The 20,918-nt window shown below is 44.9% G+C and overlaps 1 protein-coding gene across 1 annotated transcript in view; it reads right to left on the bottom strand.

The window, feature by feature from the left end:
* COL4A2 (collagen type IV alpha 2 chain) overlaps positions 1-20,918 on the bottom strand; it is a 367,855-nt gene that overhangs the window by 331,925 nt on the left and 15,012 nt on the right. The window contains exons 2-3 of the mRNA XM_029604712.1: positions 20,279-20,399; positions 20,102-20,153 (exon numbers count right to left, since the gene is read on the bottom strand). Coding sequence (XP_029460572.1) covers positions 20,102-20,153; positions 20,279-20,301 — 75 coding nt within the window. The 5' untranslated portion in view covers positions 20,302-20,399. The remainder of the gene's footprint in view (positions 1-20,101; positions 20,154-20,278; positions 20,400-20,918) is intronic.

Here is a 20,918-nt window from a genome sequence, read left to right on the forward strand (position 1 = left end):
CCTGCTTCGGTGCCTGCAATTACTTCTACAACCTAGTGGAATCGCCTATCTACAGCAAACACCTAGTGAGTACACTAACTTTGGTCTATCTCATGCACAGTACTTCCTTGCTGGGAAACCTGCTTCGGAACCTCCCACTACCAATGGGGTGAGAAGGGCTCCCTCTGCCAAGGTCCCTGAGACTGCAATTACCAGACTGCCTCATTACTGCCACCTCTGGTGGCCCTCTTCAAAGCTGTTTAATAAAGAACTAACTCTGTGCGTTCTGAGTCTGGCTCCTCACGGGGCTCCTCCCCATGGGCATGGTCATCTGCCACAGTACCCAAGGATCCACCCAAACACCGCTCATTCATAACAATATTTAAAAGCTCAGATTTGTCATAATTCACTGTAAAGCCAGCTACACTGTGGAAACGATCTGGCTCATCCAATACCTCCATCAACGAGCTGTATGGCTCAGAGAGGGTAAATAGAATATCGTCCACTCCTAGGATACGCTCTGATTTATGCACCCAGGTTGCAAATGGCTCCAAAAGAGAGCAAACAACATTGGAGACAATGGGCACCCTTGTCTGGATCCCTGTTGAATCGAAACTTGGGCCATAACCACCATTTACCTTTACCCTAGCTTTAGGAAATTTATATAAATTGGCTACCCATTGATGAACCCCCCCCCCCCCCCAAAACACATTTTCTGTAATACTTTAAACAAGAATGGTCAGTGGACAAGGTCAAAAGCCTTTTCAGCATCAATGCCCAATAAAATAGAGGGAATGTGAATACCTTTCACCCAATTTATAATGTCAACCACCTTGCGAATATTATCATTAGCCATTCTCATAGGGATGAAGCCCACTTGATCGTTATGTACCAGATTAGGTAAAACTGTCTTTAGTCTCTCCACCAGTATTCGCACCAGTAGCTTAAGATCTAAATTGGTTAAAGATATAGGCCTATATGACCCACATATGGCTGGATCCTTCCCTAGTTTAGCCAGTACAGTAATTCCCACTACATTTTCATGGTTCGCAAAGGAGCTATCTCCCCTCAGGGAATTAAAGATGTCCGTCAGTGAGGCTAAAATTACATGAGCTAATTTTTTATAAGCCCCTGACAGGCTATCCAATCCTGGGACCTTGCTGGGCTTCAGCACTTTTATGGCGTAGAGTACCTCCAACTTCCGTACGGGGTCTGGTGTGAGCGACCTAAGTAATACAATCTCTAAATACTGGTCAATATCCGCCTCCCGGATTGAATCCTCTGCCTTATATAATGAAACATAGAAATCAGTAAAACACTGGTGAATGTCTTCAGAGGACGTGAGCACTGAGCCATTGAAATTTTTAATTTTGGCATTATTTTGGGCTAATACTATGCGAAGGCGCCGGGCTAGAAGACCCGCCTTATTCCCTTCTTCATAAAAATGCTGCTTGGTTACCTAGGGTCTGGAGGGGAGACTTGGCAGTGGTCAATTGGCGGTAAATTTTAGGGCATTGTGAGGATTGATGGAGCTGTGTAAGCTGGGCTATTTCTGCGGATAATTTTGCCCGTCACTCCCCCTTCTGTTTTTTATAGTAAGCTGCTTGGGAGATAAGTAATCCCCTGGTGATAGCTTTAGAGCATTCCCATATTGTTGGGGAGGAGTGAGCCGGGATGGTATTTAGCTTAAAATAATCTTGAAGTCCCTTCTCCAAGCGACTCAAAAAATTAGTGTCTTTTAATAATGCTTCATTTAGTCTCCAAACGTTTTGTCCAGGGTGTGGAGATGTTAATTGCACCTCCAGCCAGACAGGCGCATGGCCTGTTCAGGTAATGGACTCTATGCCCACCTTAGTCACTCTATTCTGTAACTGGGGGACCACCAAGAAATAATGAATTCAGGAGTAAGATTGATGTGCATGAGAGTAATAAGAATAGCTACGTGATTTAGGATGTCTTTGCCGCCATATATCTTTCAAAGCCCACCTTGTTATCAGTGCCTTAAGGGAACAGCGGGCTTACCTCGAAGCAATAGTTCCTTGTGAGGAACTATCCAGGAAGGGATTAGTTGTTAAAGTCCCCCTCCCCCCCAATATTAGGATCCCTTCAGCATGTTTTACCAGTAAAGCATCCATAGATTGGAAAAAGGGACCTTGTCCCATATTAGGAGCGTATATACAAACTAGCATAATGATTTCCTGTCCCACACCCAATTTTAAGATAACATATCTCCCTAGGGGGGGATCAGTGATTATGGCTCATACTTCATGTATGAAATCCCTTGCTATCAAAATACCCACGCCCGCATATTTTGCTTCTTTAGTGCTTACTAAAAGGTATCTATGGGGAAATTTCCTAAATGATAGTAGCCATAAACCCATCCCAATTATGCAGACATCATTAAACCAGCTACCTGGAGAGTCCCCCCCATTCCCATACCCGCCCCCCCCCCTGATCACACCACCTAACCACCCCGGTGGTCATCTCCTGCCTGTGGTGGGCACCCAGTGCGGTCAGGTGCAGCCCATCAGGGCCTCTCCCCCGGAACACAAAACAGTGCACATAGAAAACGTAACTATTAATAAAAGATAATATTAATAACCCGGAAAACCCAAATCCTGAAACTGCAGCATGATACTAAAAGAGGACCACGGGTAGATCCAACTTTCTTTCCAATCATATTCGATAAGTCCTTGAGAGGTAGCTCACATATAGGTTAAAAAAAAGTCCTCCAATCATCAACCTTGATCTGATAAAGCAGATCTGGAGTCCTCAGAATGTCTACGCAAGCACCTTCCTCCTTTTCCAACTGTGCCAGCAAGGATGGTCATCAGTTCTCTGTGGTTTAGTTGGTTGCTTAGCAGTAGCAATGTTCATCCTAAATCTCGCCTTATCTAAAGCCTCTGCTGCCTCAGACAGCATGAATTAAAGCCCAAATGGGAAAGTCCATCTGTAACGAATGTTCTCAGCTCTCATGAAGGATGTTACCTCACGTAGTTCGAATCGTCGTGGAAGAAGCCAAATCTTGATAATGCTCAGGGAGTGGCCCTCCCATGGCCAGGTGTTTTTCTTTTTAGCGGCTTCCAGTATTTGCGCTTTTTGCACATAACTATGCAAACAAATAATAATGTCCCTTGGTCTAGCGTCCATCCTCGGACCCAGTGCTCGATGTGCCCTTTCTATTTTAAAATCCCTTAGTGCTTCAGCCACTTCTTCATTTGGAGGGTTTCCTTCCTGCAATATGACTTTAGACATATTGCAGAGTCAGGTGCTCCCCAAATTCGAATATTACACCTTCAGGACCTATTCCCTAAGGATATAATTTTATCTTGAAAATTGGATAACTCCTTTTCCATCGAGCTGTGCTGAGCATTTAGTTTATTCAACGCTGCTGTGTGGTTGTCTAAGCGCACATCAATATCGTCAACTCGGTGTCACCGCGTTATAAGATCTTCCCGCAATTCAGTTATAGAGGCTTTCTTTTTTATGCAGTTTGAGGTCTGACCTGATTTCCAGGAACCAACCCCCGAATCTCTTCTCGTAGTTGTGGAGTGACCGATGCGGCTTCGGAGTCATCTGGTAAGGGATCACCGGCGCCATCTTGTAAATTTACTATGGCGCCGTCCAATGTGGCCTGCTCAGGCCTGTCCGCACCTTTCTCAGCCAGCTCCAGTGGCAGTTTGCTAAACAAAAACTGCTTTAAATCTGCAGTTTTCCTCTTCGATGCCATCTCAACTGTAATAGCTACCCTGAGGTGTCTTGAACCCCCGGAATCCGGCTTGTTGAGAGTATAGTTTTCAGCTTAATAAACGTTCCGGTGGGGAGAGCTCCGTTCTCATGTGGCCATTCCCGTCACCGGCAGAAGAGCACCCCCCTAGCATAGATCTTTTGAAGTCTTTCCTTAAATCTGTGTTGCATAAATACATTCCTATTTACTACTCGTGAACAGGGTAGAACTCTCAATGAAGGATGCATTCATTGATGTACATACCCATGTACATACCCATAGTCCTTTGTTAGCTGGTTTTTAACCTCTTCTTTCTTCAGGAATGAATGTGTTTGACCAGTAGAAAGCTTTAACCTTCCTACTCCCCCACAAGAATCTACAAATTAGTAAAAGGGGAGATTTCTTATACTATACTATAATATTTCCAAAGGAACCAAGGATAAGATCTGAAGAAAACAAGAGATCAACTCAAGTAGTAATTAGTGTAATGCAACGCTGAGGAGAATCAGTAGTTAGAATCATAATTCCACTCAGCTTATCTCACAGGAAGCATGAACAAAGGGAATTGATACAAATCTCTAGGCTATCTTTGGAAGTATGAGGCAGGCCCAAAAGAATGTTCCCATTTTGTGACCATGCCAAACAAACTGGACCTAGCCCCACGACAACTGGCTAAATAAAATCATAACAAATTAAAACTCATTGAAGCCCAGGGGGAAAAAAAGAACAATTTAGATGTGGGTTTTACTTGTAATATATTAAATCTTAAACTGTTAAGATAATATCAACCACAATTTGCTATTTTCAGCTTGGGACGTAAGCAGGACAAAAAAAGGCAAACAGGAAAAGTAAAAAAAAAAAAGTTACAACCCAAGGTAAGGGAGGTATTTTGCACATGGAGATCATAAAACATGCAAGGGTCCTAGCAGGAAAGGTTAATGAGGTTAACAGACTGGGGGTCAATGAACATGTAGTGAGCAAGGATCAGGTAATGCTGAAGTCCTGGGAAGAGACAATAAAACCTACGCAGGTTTCTTTTTCCCCCTCTATTGTTAGTTCCTTCACTGCAGGAAATATTTAAAAAACAAAACAAACAAACGTATTGTTATACAGATTTCCTGCACAATTTCAGGGCAGGAAAACTCTTTTCAACAGAATCATCACTGATCTATGGCATTCCAAACAATGTCATTGCTGGTGGAGATGTAACATTTTTTGCAGACCAAGAAATACTAAATAATAACAAGTGTTCTGGCTCACAAGAGATAAATTCTTTCCTTGTTACTGATGAGTTTTCAGAACTTGGTCATACTTTTTCGTGGTTCCACTACTTTTATAAAAAACGTTATGGTTTATAGAAAATAAGTGGGCACAATGGCTCCTGCTCTGCAAACTTTGGAAGCGTGCAAAATAAATTATGCATAGAAGCAAATCTTCCCAGGAGAAACGTGCCCTGGGTTGTGAGTGAGGCTCATTCCTGTCATTGTAGGCACAAAAACTAAGCCATTTGGAGAAGCTATCCTCAAGAGAAAAAAAAAGACTTTGAAATTAAAACTACACTTAATTTTATTTTTAAATACGAACAGTAAATTTGAGAGACTGAGAATATACCATAAACTTACCCTGGCTTATGAATGAGTTTCATTTTTGTCATACTATGCACAAAAGTAACTCATTTGGAGGCCTTGATCTGAGAGAGAAGCACTGGGATCCCAACCTTGATGGAAGTGCAAAGAACGGCTTGTCCCCATTCTTGAGAACTCTTTGGGGCCAATGCAATAAAGGGTGCCCAGTTTAGTGCACAGCTTAACAAGCAGCTGGATGAGTGTTTTGAACGCTCGTCCATAACCCCCAATGCAATAAGGGGATCAGCACATCCAAACTGCGCATCCAAACAAAGGCGTAGCTAATAGCGCTCATCACATTAAATGCCATGCAGAAGAGACTATTAGCTATTACCCCGCAAAGCAAAAAATCCCCGTGCGGCCGAGCGTACTGTTTAACCTGTAAAATTTAACGCTCGCCCTGGAGCAGGCATAAAGTCTTCCCGCATGTCAAGAGCTCAACTTAACAAAAACAACTAATTTTCTGTGGTTCCTCCTACTTAGTATCGTTGCGATACTAAGTAGGAGGAACCACAGAAAACAGCACCATAGAAAAAAAAATTCTTGACATATACACCTACAATATACAAGCTCCGGGCCATGCATATCGTACATGCATATAGGGAAAAATAACCCATGCTATAATTACACAATGCTGGGTTCCATATTAGGAGCTACCACCCAAGAAAGATCTAGGCGTCATAGTGGATAACACATTGAAATAGTCTGTTCAGCATGCTGCGGCAGTCAAAAAAGCAAACAGAATGTTGGGAATTATTAGAAAGGGAATGGTGAATAAAACAGAGAATGTCATAATGCCTCTGTATCGCTCCATGGTGAGACCGCAACTTGAATACTGTGTACAATTCTGGTCGCCGCATCTCAAAAAAGATATAGTTACGATGGAGAAGGTACAGAGAAGGGCAACCAAAATGATAAAGGGGATGGAACAGCTCCCCTATGAGGAAAGGCTGAAGAGGTTAGGGCTGTTCAGATTGGAGAAGAGACGGCTGAGGGGTATATGATAGAGGTCTTTAAGATCATGAGAGGTCTTGAACGAGTAGATGTGACTCGGTTATTTACACTTTCGAATAATAGGACTAGGGGGCATTCCATGAAGTTAGCAAGTAACACATTTAAGACTAATCGGAGAAAATTATTTTTCACTCAACGCACAATAAAGCTCTGGAATTTGTTGCTAGAGGATGTGGTTAGTGCAGTTAGTGTAGCTTGGTTCAAAAAAGGTTTGGATAAGTTCTTGGAGGAGAAGTCCATTAACAGCTATTAATCAATTATACTTAGGGAATAGCCACTGCTATTAATTGCATCAGTAGCATGGGATCTTCTTAGTGTTTGGGTAATTGCCAGGTTCTTATGGCCTGGATTGGCCACTGTTGGAAACAGGATGCTGTGCTTGATGGACCCTTGGTCTGACCCAGCATGGCAATTTCTTATGTTCTTATCAGTCCAAATGGGTTTTAGGTGAAATGTTGAGCTATTCCTCAACTTCTTCCAGAAATGTAGAGGTCTATAGCAGAAAGATATAAAGAGCACTCTACCCCCCTGCAACTGCATGTTCAATCACACAGCCTTGCACTGGTTCCACTGTCAGGTGTGCAATAATGTTTTCAAAAGCAAATAAGGAAGAAGGAGATCATTACATTGTAAGGTTGACCAACACTACTGGTCTCCTTTGATACAGTGTGGCCCCTTTAAATCCAGTGACTTTCTTGCCAATGTCTGCATATATACTTTTGGGCAGGGGCGGACTGGCCTATCGGGGGATCGGGCATTCCCCAGTGGGCTGGTCACTACGATTACATAGGGTTTTTGTTCAGTTTCTTGGCCTGAAAAAAGCTTGGCAGGTTTGCAGCCCAAAGAGAAACCTGCGGGGCCGCAGCAGAGTCCATCCTACCGCAGCCTGAAGAAAAGTCGTGGCAGAGCCAATCCAGCTGAGGCCTGAAGAGAGGCCCTGTGCAGCCACGGCAATGCACATCCTGCTGCGGCCTAAAAAGAGGCTTGCATGACTAAGGTCCGAGCCTTCCCACTCCCCATCTTGCAGGAGCAGCAGGTAGTAGTGGCCTTCTTCCACCTCCCTTCCGGCATTGAGAAGCAGCGTTGCCATCCCATAGAAACAAAAAGGTCAGAAGAAAGGGGAAGGCCTGAAAGCTCCAGGTTTGTATGCTTGTGTGTATGAGAGCCTGCGTATATATGAAAGAGCAACAGAACCTGTGTATGTGTGAGACTGCATATGTATGACAGTGCGAGAGAGTTTGTATGTCTGTGACAGCCTGAACGTGTGTGTTTGTGACAGTACCCAAAGATGTGCCACAGGCACAACAACTGGGGTGGAATTTGGTAGAGGGCATCCTGAACCCCACCGGGCAGGCGGAAGGGTGTTGGTACGTCATGTTGTAAATAGGTTGCGCAAGACAGACTGGCCGAAGATGGAATCTTGTCTTCCGGCTTTGTCTAAGCAATAGTGGGCTGTAAAGGTGTGGCTACTGTGGAAACAGGATGGGCTTGATAGACCCTTAGTCTGACCCCAATATGAAATGTCTTATGTTCTTATGCAGTAGAGTGGTGAGAGGGTTGCAGAGAAGTGGAGGCAAGCTACAGGCACAGGTAGGAAGGGGGTAAGCCAGGAGGAAGTGCTGTGCAGTGCTGGGGAGGCTTCTGTCTGAGGTGACTGTACTGAGCTCTGAGAGATGCATCTGGCTGTGGAACCAGCGAGTCTCCTAGAGAATGGGACTGGGAAAGGAAGGGGGAAGGAACTCCTACGATTCCTCCCCTCCCATAGAGAGTGGTAAGGGGAGCCCAAAGGGGCCATGGCTCCCCCAAACCATTCAGGCCACCACCAGCAACAACCACTCATTTCTCCTAAATTTCCATCTGGCTCCCTACTTACTAAGCATGTCTGGAAGCTAAAGAGAGACCTCCTCTGGCTACGGAGCTGCAGGTAAGTGCAAGACAGTAAGACCTCTGGCTAGTGCCATGCTTGCTGGTCCTACCCCCTTCCTCCCTCCTCAGTACGGCTCTGCTGGTTCAGTCTCTCAGCTCTTCGCACTCCCCTCTCCAACCCCTGCCCTGGATAATCTGATCCAAAAAGCAAGAAGGAAGACTGTCTAAAAAAAGCCGTGAGGAATAAACCAAGGAATAGCCGAAGGCCCTCAAAAAATATATTTATTAAAAATCAATGAGTGCCCGACTCTAGGCCTGAGTTTCGCCCGTTGGAGGGCTGCAAACAGAATGTCACTTTTAAGATGTACTTTTCAATCTCTCAAGCCTCATTCAGAATGATATCCAAAACATTAATGGCAGGTTTTGTTGGTGTGCTCATTCCATTGGAGTGCATAAGCAGGCTCTTAGGCACATTGAAGATTGAGCGCTAGAGTTCTTACAGTCAGAGCGGCTCCAAAAGCTGACAAAAGGTAGTGTGCATGCAAACAACAGCGGGAGTTCAGTATCAGCCCAACTGTAGTAATGCATTAATTGTAATCTCAATTCATTCGAAGTACACAATGGTATACACTACTACAGTTGGTAGTCCTCACATATGGGTGACATCACAGGATGGAGCCCAATCACATAACACTTCTGCCAAAGTTTCCAGAACTTTGACTGGCCCCTACTGGGCATGCCCAGCATGGCACTAACCCTGCAGGCAGCAGGGGTCCCCCTTCAGTCTTGTTAAAAAGCTACAGGAAGTGCCGAAAATAAAATAAGAAAACGTTACGAACCCAACACCGCGGGGCGGCGGGCGGGTTTCGTGAGGACTAACATCCTGCTGTCCTGTGAGAACACCTGTTACAGGTAAGCAACATTTGCTTTCTCACAGGACAAGCAGGATGGTAGTCCTCACATATAGGTGAATACAGAGCTGAGGATGTCTGAGTATGTACCAACCCAGGCGTGTAAGGCACTAGGCCTGGGATGAGATTTGACAGAGGGCATCCTGAACCCCACCGGGCAGGCGGAAGGGTGTTGGTACGTCACGTTGTAAATAGGTTGCGCAAGACAGACTGGCCGAATGATGGAATCTTGTCTTCTGGCTTTGTCCAAGCAAAAGTGGGCTGTAAAGGTGTGGAGAAAACTCCAGGTGGCAGCCCTGCAAATGTCAGGAAGCGGCACCGATCGGAGGTGCGCTACTGAAGTCGCCATGGCCCTCACAGAGTGTGCCGTAACACGGTCTTGAAGTGGAATGCCCGCTTGCTGATAGCAAAAGGATATGCAGTCTGCTAACCAGGAGGAGAGAGCCTGCTTACCCACAGGCTGCCCCAATTTGATAGGATGGAAAGAGAAACGAGTGCTTTTCCTGTGGGCAGCTGTACGGTCTAGGTAGAACGCTAGAGTCCGTTTGCAGTCAAGGGTATGCAGAGCCTGCTCTCCTGGATTGGAATGGGGCCTGGGAAAAAAGGTAGGTAGTATAATGGATTGGTTAAGATGAAACTGCGAAACTACCTTAGGTAACAATTTAGGGTGAGTGCGGAGTGCTGCCCGGTCCTGCAGAAGTTTAGTGTAAGGTGGGTAAGTAACTAGAGCCTGTAATTCACTAACTCTGCGAGCGGAAGTGATTGCCAAAAGGAAAATCACTTTCCATGTGAGATATCTAAGTTCACAGGAGTGAAGAGGCTCGAATGGTGGTTTCATGAACTGACCCAAGACTAGGTTGAGGTCCCAAGAAGGGGCCGGAGGACACAGAGGAGGCTTGAGGTGAAGCAAACCCTTCAAAAAACGTGTTACAAGGGGTTGTACTGAAATAGGAACATCCCAATACCTTTATGGAAGGCGGCAATCACACTGACATGCATTCTGATGGAGGAAGTTTTTAGACCTGACTCTGACAAGTGCCAGAGATAGTCCAGAAACTTTGTGATTGGACAGGTAAAAGGGTCAAGGGATTGAGAAGAGCACTATGACATAAACCTGTTCCATTTGTAAGAATACAATTTTCTCGTGGAAGGCTTCCGTGAAGCAATCAGGACACGGGAAACTGGTTCAGAAAGGTTAAGTGGCTGAAGGATTAACCTTTCAACATCCATGCCGTCAGGGACAAGGCTTGAAGATTGGGGTGGCATAGGCACCCGTCGTTTTGAGTGATTAGAAGTGGGTCCTTTCCCAAGGGAATGTGCCTGCGAATGGAGAGATCCTGAAGTATTGGAAACCACACTTGGTGCGGCCAGTGGGGTGCTATCAGGATCTTGGATCCCTTCTCCTGACATAACTTCACGAGAGTCTTCGAGAGAAGTGGAAGTGGAGGGAAGGCGTATAGGAGTCCGGTTGCCCATGAAAGGGAGAATGCGTCTCTTGGCTGATAGTGTTGGCTGAGAGTGAGAGAGCAGAAGTTGTCTACTTTGCGATTTTGAGGTGACGCAAAGAGGTCTATTTGAGGATAACCCCACTGGTGGAAGATCGAGTTCGCTACTGAGGGGATGAGAGACCACTCGTGTGGTTGAAAGGTGCGGCTCAGCTTGTCTGCCAACAGATTGTCCACTCCCGGCAAATAGGTGGCCCCGAGGTACATCGAGTGGGAGAGGGCCTCTGCCCATATCTGTGCAGCTTCCTGACACAGAAGGTAGGAGCCCATCCCTCCCTGTTTGTTGATGTACCACATGGCCACCTGGTTGTCCATCTGGATCAGGATGACTTGATTGGAGAGGCGATCCTGAAATACCCTGAAAGCATATCTGATTGCTCACAGCTCCAGGAAATTTGGTTTGGCTTCCTCTGGAGACCAAGATCTTTGTGCCTGCAGATGGGCCATGTGGGCTCCCCATATGAGGTTGGAAGCATCGGTGGTGAGAGTTATTTGAGGGTCTGGAGCCTGGAAGGGCAAGCCCTGGAGGAGATTGATCTGATTTTTCCACCAGGCGAGAGACAGACGGAGTGAGTCAGTTACGTGGACAATGGTCGACAGGGGCTGAATGGATTGAATCCATTGTGACCTTAGAGTCCACTACATGACTCTCATGGCCAAACGGGCCATTGGGGTGACCTGAACTGAGGACGCCATGTGTCCCAGGAGGATGAGAAAGCGATGTGCAGTCATGGTGTGTTGAGACTGCAGCTGGTGTGCAAAAGACACGAGAGTGAGGGCTCGCTGTCGAGGCAGGAAAGCCTTTGCCTGCAAGGTGTCCAAGTCTGCCCCAACGAACGATAAGGTTTGAGATGGGATTAAGCAGGATTTGTCGTAGTTAACGAGAAATCCGAGTGAAATTAGAGTGTGTAAAGTAAGATGTAGGGACGACAGAGCAGCTTGCTGAGTGGGAGCCCTGATAAACCAATTGTCTAGATAGGACATAAGAACATAAGAACATGCCATACTGGGTCAGACCAAGGGTCCATCAAGCCCAGGATCCTATTTCCAACAGTGGCCAATCCAGGCCATAAGAACCTGGCAAGTACCCAAAAACTAAGTCTATTCCATGTTACCACTGCTAATAGCAGTGGCTATTCTCTAAGTGAACTTAATAGCAGGTAAGGGACTTCTCCTCCAAGAACTTATCCAATCCTTTTTTAAACACCGCTGTACTAACTGCACTAACCACATTCTCTGGCAACAAATTCCAGAGTTTAATTGTGTGTTGAGTAAAAAAGAACTTTCTCCGATTAGTTTTAAATGTGCCACATGCTAACTTCATGGAGTGCCCCATAGTCTTTCCATTATCCGAAAGAGTAAATAACCGATTCACATCTACCCGTTCTAGACCTCTCATAATTTTAAACATCATATCCCCCCTCAGTCGTCTCTTCTCAAAGCTGAAAAGTCTTAACCTCTTTAGTCTTTCCTCATAGGGGAGCTGTTCCATTCCCCTTATCATTTTGGTAGCCCTTCTCTGTACCTTGTCCATCGCAATTATATCTTTTTTGAGATGCGGCAACCAGAATTGTGCACAGTACTCACGGTGTGGTCTCACCATACAGAGGCATTATGACATTTTCTGTTTTATTCACCATTCCCTTTCTTATAATTCCCAACATTCTGTTTGCTTTTTTGACTGCCACAGCACACTGAACCGACGATTTCAATGTGTTATCCACTATGACGCCTAAATTTCTTTCTTGGGTTGTAGCACCTAATATGGAACCCAACATTGTGTAATTATAGCATGGGTTATTTTTCCCTATATGCATCACCTTGCACTTATCCACATTAAATTTTCATCTGCCATTTGGATGCCCAATTTTCCAGTCTCACAAGGTCTCCCTGCAATTTATCACAATCTGCTTGTGATTTAACTACTCTGAACAATTGTGTGTCATCTGCAAATTTGATTATCTCACTTGTTATATTTCTTTCTAGATCATTTATAAATATATTGAAAAGTAAGGGTCCCAATACAGATCCCTGAGGCACTCCACTGTCCACTCCCTTCCACTGAGAAAATTGTCCATTTAATCCTACTCTCTGTTTCCTGTCTTTTAGCCAGTTTGCAATCCACGAAAGGACATCGCCACCTATCCTGTGACTTTTTACTTTTCCTAGAAGCCTCTCATGAGGGACTTTGTCAAATGCCTTCTGAAAATCCAAGTATACTACATCTACCGGTTCACCTTTATCCACATGTTTATTAACTCCTTCAAAAAATGTGACGGAGTTAATAAACTGAGGAAGGCTGCAACTACAACGAGGCATTTTGTGAAGACTCGTGGTGCAGACGCAAGGCCGAATAGAAGCACTCGGTACTGATAGTGCTTGAGGCCTACTAAAAACCTCAGGTATTTGTGATGAGATGGAACTATCGCGATATGAGTGTATGCGTCCTGGAGGTCTAGAGAGCAGAGCAGGTCTCCTCTTTGTAGAAGAAGAAGAAAAGAGCCCAAGATTACCATTTGAACTTCTTTCACTGGAGGTACTTGTTGAGGGCACTTAGGTCCAGAATTGGACGAATGCCTCCCGATTTTTTTGGGATTAGAAAGTAACGGGAATAGAACCCTAGGCCTTGTTGTGAGTATGGCACTGGTTCTATTGCTCGAGGAGGAGGAGGGAGACCTCCTGCTCCAGGAGCAGTGAGTGGTCGGATGTTCTCCATGTCGGTAGAGGTGGGGAGTACGGTGGAATGGAGAGAAAGTTCAGATGATAACCTTGAGCAATTATCGCTAGGACCCACTGGTCTGAGGTGATTGAGTGCCACCTGTTGTTCAAATGGCACAATCGACCTCCCACTGGTATGTGGGGCAATGGAAGCTGGCTGCTGCTCTCTATGTAAGAGTCAAAAACTGGAAGCAGGGCCCGGCTGAGGGGCTGTTTGTGGTTTTTGTTTCCGTGTCTGACGAGACTGGGCTTTCTGGAACGGTCTCGTAGAATGGGTTCTAGTTGGTGGCGGGTAGGACTTCCTCGGGCGGAAGAATGACTTCTTAGTCTTTTCTAAAAGGCTGTTTTGAAGAGTATTTGGAAGGCATGAAAGAGAGAGCTGTCTCAGGGTCTCCTGATGGTCCTTTAGTTCCGACACAGTCTGTTGAATCTGCTCGCCAAACAGATTGTCTCCTACACAGGGGAGGTCGGACAATCTGTCTTGAACTTCAGGGCGAAGGTGGGAAGACTTGAGCCAGGCCCATCATCTTGCCGAGATAGCAGCTGCAGATACCCTGGTTGCAGTGTCAAAGATATCATAAGATGATTGTATCTCATGCTTGCCTGCCTCAAAACCCTTGTTGACTAGGGTTTGGAGTTGATTTTGAAATTGCTGAGACAGGGAGTCTGTTAAGTCTTGTATCTGCTTAAATAAGATGTTATTATATTGGGTCATATAGAGCTAAGAGGCAATTCTGGAGATGAGCATTGATCCCTGGAAGTCACAGCAACCAATGGCATCTAGAAATTTCTGTTTTTTGCCTGGGGGAAAGGAAGTGTGAGGTTTTGCTCTCCTTGCTCTTTTCTGGGCAGATTCGACAACCACAGATTGGTGATCCAATTGAGGTTTGCAAAAACCTGGAGCTGACTGAACGAGATAGGTGGTGTCAGCTTTCCTGTGGACTGGAGCCACAGAGCCAGGATGTTCCCAGTTCTTTTTGAGGAGATCTAGAAGAAGCAGGTGGATAGGGATGGAGGTTACCTTCCTGGGAAGCATCCAGGAATTGTAACAGCTCCATCATTTGATGCCTGTCATCTTGTTCAGTCTGCAATTGGAAGGGTACCAATTCAGACATCTCCTTCACAAAATTTATGAAGGAGGATGTGCCGCCGGAGGAACCTGGAGGGCCAAACTCGACTGTAATAGACGGAAAATGGGTAGAAACTTGCCGGAGTACCGCAGCTTGAAAAAAGTTGAAGGAGGGACCCTTGTGGGGTAAATTAAATTTTAGTAATTCCGTGAGGAAAATTACTGTCAGGAATCTCTGCAGAGCTCCTTAACCGTGTGGCTACTGCTGCGCAGAAAAAAGGGGACCCCTGCTGGCTGCAGGGTTAGTGCCATGCTGGGCATTCCCAGTAGGGGCCAGTCAAAGTTCTGGAACCTTTGACAGAAGTGTTCCGTGATTGGGCTCCATCCTGTGATGTCACCCATATGTGAGGACTAACATCCTGCTTGTCCTGTGAGAAATCAAGCTTATTTCAGTGGATTATATGTTACAGCTGCAAGAGCCTCAAAGGTGAATTTTAAAAGTTCGGCGCCAAAACTGAAGATATATACAGATATGTTGGGCCGACACACACCGAGCATATTTTAAAAACCGCCCAAGTATGTGCGTATCTCCCGCTATGCGCACAGATAAAAAGTTCCAAAAAAAAAAAAAAGGGTTATTTACTCTCACTGATAATAGAAGGACCAGGGGATACTCCATAAAGTTCATTTAAAACAAACTGAAGAAGATTCTTTTTCCCTCAATGCCATAGCTAAACTCTGGAATTCATTGCCAGGGGATGTGGTTTCAGCAGTTAGTGTAATTGGGTTTAAAAAAGGTTTGGATAGGTTCCTAGAGGAAAAATCCATAAACTTCTATTACGGTAATTAATAAGCAATAGTAGCTTGAGATCTATCTAATGTTTGGGTACTTGCCAAGTACTTGTGACTTGGATTGGCCACTGTTGGAAATCAGGAGACTGGGCTTGATGGACCCTTGGTCTGAGCCAGTCTGGCAAATCTTATGTTATTATGTATTTTCTTATGGTCTAGGTGGGGGCATGGGCATTCCTGGATTTCAACTTCAATTAGCGCATAAATTGCCTGCTGAGTCTCTTTACTTCTGCTATGGAGGATGTGTAAGTAATAAAATAAATAGATCTCAGCGGGGATTTTAAGGGTCAGGGCTCACAAGGAGAAGGGAGGCCATTAAACTAGGGGAATTTGGAAATCCTATCCCTTACCTGAGCGAACTGAGAACGGACTGGGGAAAGCTGGTAATGGCGTTGGAGCGCGCGTCTATTGAAAGCCCCCTCACTTACCCGGTAGAAGCGGCACTTACCCTCACAGGCACGTGTCCACTTAAAATTGCGCGCCCATGTGCAAGTGTTCGGGCTATTTTAGAACATGCATAGGTGTGCGCGCACGTGTTATAAAACGGCCACATCCCTGGCGTGGGCCGACGGGCGCGCACACGTGTGCCTGCGTGCCTGTTTAAAAAAGTTATCGTCCCGGGCTGTAATAAGGTCACAAGAGGATGAACTTCTGATCACATTACAGTTTCATGTCTGTGCGGCCATATTTAAATACAAAGCTAAAGTCATGTTGTGATTTTAATTATCTAACGTACGCAGGACATCTTATTTTGAACCAGGAACCAAGCATCTCTCTCTTATTTCCTGAGATATAAAGGCGCATTGCGTCAAGACTCATACCCAAAACCCGCGACTCTTTCGGCGTTGGCAAGTTCACTAACTGAAAGCTGGAATGCACAATGTGAGTTTTAGGAAGCACCAGGGGACCCTTTTTGCAAATGCTTAAGCAGCTATTCAGAAAAATTAATCTAAATCATTACTAATAAATCAATAAGTGTCAGGACACTTGTTGATTGTCTTCTCAGGACAGAAAGCCTTCTTCCATTGGGCATCTACTCATTTGCTGCTCTCTTCAAAGAAAGAGCAGCCTGCCCTGGGACACCCTAAATGTTTTAAGCTCAATTTAAAAAAGCTTTAGGCTGTCCAGGCAGCTCGGTGGCAACACACCACCCTGTCCAGTGGAAGAGCTGGGTCTGATCCCTGAACTTGGTTTCTGCTCTTTAAGCCATCCGAGTCTCAGACTTCAACAGGGGCTGCATTCACATCCCCCAAAAGGAGAGCGCCCTGGAGTTATCACTCCATGGGGGATAACCTAATGACTAGACCAGGTAGAGAGCGTGGGAGCTGCGGTCAGTGACACCTGTGACCAAAGATTTTTTTGCGGAGGTGGCTGGTTAACACGAGAAGAGGGATTGGGGGCGGGAAAGGGTTAAAAAATGGAGGAAACGCCCTGGGTACTTGCAGGTGAAGGCTCATGTGCCACCGTAACACAGTAGAGATGGTTTCGAGGGGGAGCTAGGAGTCCAAAGGAGCAGGAGGAAAATAGCAGGACAGAACATTTTTTGGAATGTTACTACCAATAACACTTCCTTCTCTTGGGACCATTATGGCTAGTTTACACTGCTGATAACGTATCAATGACCTACCAAATCTGTACATTCAAGTGCATCTAGGCCAGTATGAGGCCATCTCAAGCAAGAATGCCCCCCTACCCCCCAATACTGGATACATACAGTGGGACCACTGCACTAGTAATACATGGCATAACTGCAGGGGATCTCCGAGGGAGTGATGGGAATTGTAAGGGCTGGGTAAATTAGACGAATGGGCCATGTGTTCTTTTTCTGCCATCGTTGTGTCTATGTTACAAGTTCTTAGGAATCGGGGGGGCCGATTCATTACTGAAGGGAGCTCAGGTTCAAAAGATCCAAAAAGAGGCTGCTCTGATGACTTTGGTTTTAAATAAATGAATTAAAAAAAGATTCTGATGTTATAAATGGGTCATTATTTAATGATTAGAAAAAAAAAACAACACTCCTTGACTTGCACGTACTTCATTTTTCTTTCCAGATAAGAGAAAAAGAAAAACATTTCTGGCAGTCTCCTTGACACGGGATTTAAGTACAGTTACTTCACTGCAATCCCATACAAATGCCCCTGCTCCTGGCCTCCTACGTACATTACAACGCGTAACACGTGTTCGCCAACTGTTTCCGCTCCTTTTAGGCTAGCAAAGTCTATTTGTTGTGGCATTGCATCCACAGGATCTTCCTTTTCCATCGGAATATAAAAATCATCTTGTCCATCACAGGGCGTATGGAAGGTTACAGTGGACAAATGACCTAGTCTGATTGGAGATAACAATGGCTCTAGATATTATGTGAACCTCCTGGCAATGCTCAGTATCACACATGCAGACCACTGATGTGGGGCAGAACAGACCATCCACAGATTCCAATATGAGAAGGAAAAAAGAGCAACATTTCCAGACGTATGCCTACCCTTGCATCTAAGGATCATTTATGTTTATCCTATGATTTCTGTTTTGATCTCTGCCTGAAGGCTGTTTAGGGTCTTGGTAAATAAAAAAAAAAAAAAGTACTTTCTGGTTAAAACAGCAGATGATGGCAGAAAATCCCAATCGGCCTGCCCAGTTATTCTGGCCTGCACTACAGGATGCATCCCACCTATCAGCCATGGAAGCTCGACTGCTTGCAGGACAGTCAGCTTTTGCTTGCTTCCTCTTTAGACTTACACCTTTCCATGCAGCTGAGTATAAGAATATAAAAAGTTGCCATACTGGGTCAGACTCAGAGTCCGTCAAGCTCAGTAACCTGTTTCCAACAGTGGCCAATCCAGGTCACAAGTACCCGGTAAAATCCCAAATAGATTCCATGATTCTGTCACCCAGGGCTTTCCTCAAGTCTACCTGATTAATAAAGGTTTATGGAATTTTCCTCCAGGAACTCATCCTAACTTTTATTAAACCAAGCTGCATTAACTGCCTTTACCACATCCTCCAGCAGGGAATTCCAGACCTTAATTGTGCATTAAGTGAAAAAGTATTTTCTCTGATTTGTTTTAAATGTGCTATTTAGTAACTTCATGGAATGTCCCCAAATGTGCTACTTAGTACCATCATGGAATATTCCATTTTCTTTTTATTTCTGAAAGAGTAAACAACTAATTCACATTTACCTATTCACTCCAATTATGATTTTATAGATCTCTATCCTATCTCCCCTCAGCCGTCTCTTCTCCAAAACTGAAAAGTTTTAACCTCTTTAGTCTTCTCTCATAGGGGAGGCGTCCCATTCCCTTTATCATTTTGGTCCATCCTTCTTTGAACCGCTATATTTTTTTTTTGAGATGTGGCAACCAGAACTGCACACAATACTCTAGATGCAGTCGCACCATGGAGCGATTCAGAGGTATTATGATATTTCCCATTTTATTAACCTTTCCTAGTAATGCCTAACATTCTGTTTGCTTTTTTAAATCCATCGGTCACCCCTTCTCAATGCTAATCTCTGCAACTAAGCAGCCACCAAAACTAGTGAGGCTACTGCCCAAACATAAGGCCACTTGGCCCCGCAGAATGGTCCTTGGCCACCCGCCAGCTGCTACCGATCTGGGTGGTTTGCGGGGTATCAAAGCCTTCTGGAGCCATCTCAGCACCTCCAGAGCCTGCTATGTCATCAGGTTTACTCAGCCTGTCAACTCTGTTCCTACTACAGTTTTCCATATCTCAAACATTTCCAGATTACATTACAATTGCTGGCTTTTCCCACTCTGCTAGTAAGTTCTTCCAAGCTTTATTGTCTTCCTCTTTGATTCTTGCAGTACCATACTTAATGCAACAATTAGGCCCTCTTCCATTTCTCACCACCCAGTTTTGTAGCATTCATACAGTCACCCAAGGCTAGTGAGGCAGTTGCCCAAAAAAAAAAAAATCCCAGTCTACCGCTGTTCAGTAGTGTTTAGCTTTTAACCATGGTCTCCCCTTGCAGACTGCCCCAGCCTTCTTGGAAGGCTTGATGCAATCGCACCATCACTATCACCCCGTGATGGCCACCCCAGGCAGCTCAAGGAAGACCTACCACTCCTAACCAAGTCCGATGCAGTTGTACCTTCACTCTTAACTAGTGGCCTGCATGTCCCCTTCTTTGCTTTCCATACGCTTGAGGAAACACATAAGCCACCTCCTTCATTTCTTTCACCCCTAACACGTATTACCTGTTATCTGCCTTTACCATTATGCTCCAGGTCTCTTTCAAGCATGTTTGAATTGTGTCACGGTTCTGTTTGCTAGCACCTCGGCTATTTCAAGCATCCGCCACCCTCTCAGCATAGTAGCATTTCTCATGCTCCGTTGATTCTAAGAGCGTAGTGGATGCCTGGAATAGTCTGCAAGCAGACTGTCAAGTGCGTCTCTTTCCATTCCAAATTGGCCACTTTGGCTTTATCAACGCAGTTCAGCTAAAACTGAGTTTGTTACTCATCTCTAGAGTGTAATATGATTCACTTCTTCCATCTGACGTGTCTTCCAAAGACACCATTGTTTTAAATGTGAAACGAGACAGTTCTTTTCCAATCAGAGTCATTAATCCTGGCTTGAGCTCTCAGTTGGTTGGAAATGTCTCATTCTAACCAGAAGCATCTGCCATTAGGAAGAAGGGAACAAGACACCATCAATAATTAATCCTAAAAATAATAGCAACACAGCCAATTAAATACAGTTCTCATCATCTCTTACCTCTAACAAACAAAAGCACTTCTATTTTTCTTATTTACATCTTTAATTATAACTTTAACCTCAGATGGTTGTCCCATAAACAGATAAGTGATACTTACAGCCTGCACGTGTTCTGCTAATAGTGTACAAACAGCAAAAGCCAACACGACCCTTAAAAAAAAAAAAAAAAAAAAAAGAAGAAATAAAAAACCATTGCTTAGCATTGTGTGCATGCTTTTACAGGAAACATACACACGAGTTGCACGGTGATCAACGCCAATACCAACAATACTTACTGCCGAAGCGTACGCCGCTTCATTTGTAAACTTGTTTGCACTGTTCCGTGCCCGCTGCTCTCCTCTGAACACCGTATCCTGGGTCCTGCTCTCAAGAAACCGCCTCCAGAACACTCCCTCCCTGGCAGAAAAATGAAGAGAGGAGATCGTGAGATTAGAGAAGAAACATTTCAGCCAGCATCATCAGTTTGCAGGCCACCTCTCTTCCGCAGGGCCCAGTGGAGTCGACTTTATAATTTTCATGAGTGCATGAGAGAGTTCATCTCTCCTCATAGTCACTCTGTCACGCTTTGTATTCCCTCCCATCACTGCCTTGCCAGTCCTCTATCACCATCTACTTCCAGGGCAGTAGTTGTGGTAGTGTGGGCCACGAGGATGCTGGGGAAGCTCACAGCTTTATAAAGGTCAAATTACAAGGTATATATCAGGTCTATTCAAAATTACAACTCTGCTCCAGAACTCAACTGAGCACAATGAACAGAGAAAGCAAAGGTTATAACTGCTTACATCAATTCAGCAAATTTCCTAGTTTTTACCCTCTTTTCCCCATCCTCCATGCACTTTGGGGGTAATTTTCAAAGGAGTTACGCGCATAAATGTAACTACTATTGTAGCAATTTTCAAAAGCCATTTACTCACG

Source organism: Rhinatrema bivittatum, chromosome 5 (assembly GCF_901001135.1).
Source record: "Rhinatrema bivittatum chromosome 5, aRhiBiv1.1, whole genome shotgun sequence".
In the NCBI taxonomy this organism is placed as follows: domain Eukaryota; kingdom Metazoa; phylum Chordata; class Amphibia; order Gymnophiona; family Rhinatrematidae; genus Rhinatrema; species Rhinatrema bivittatum.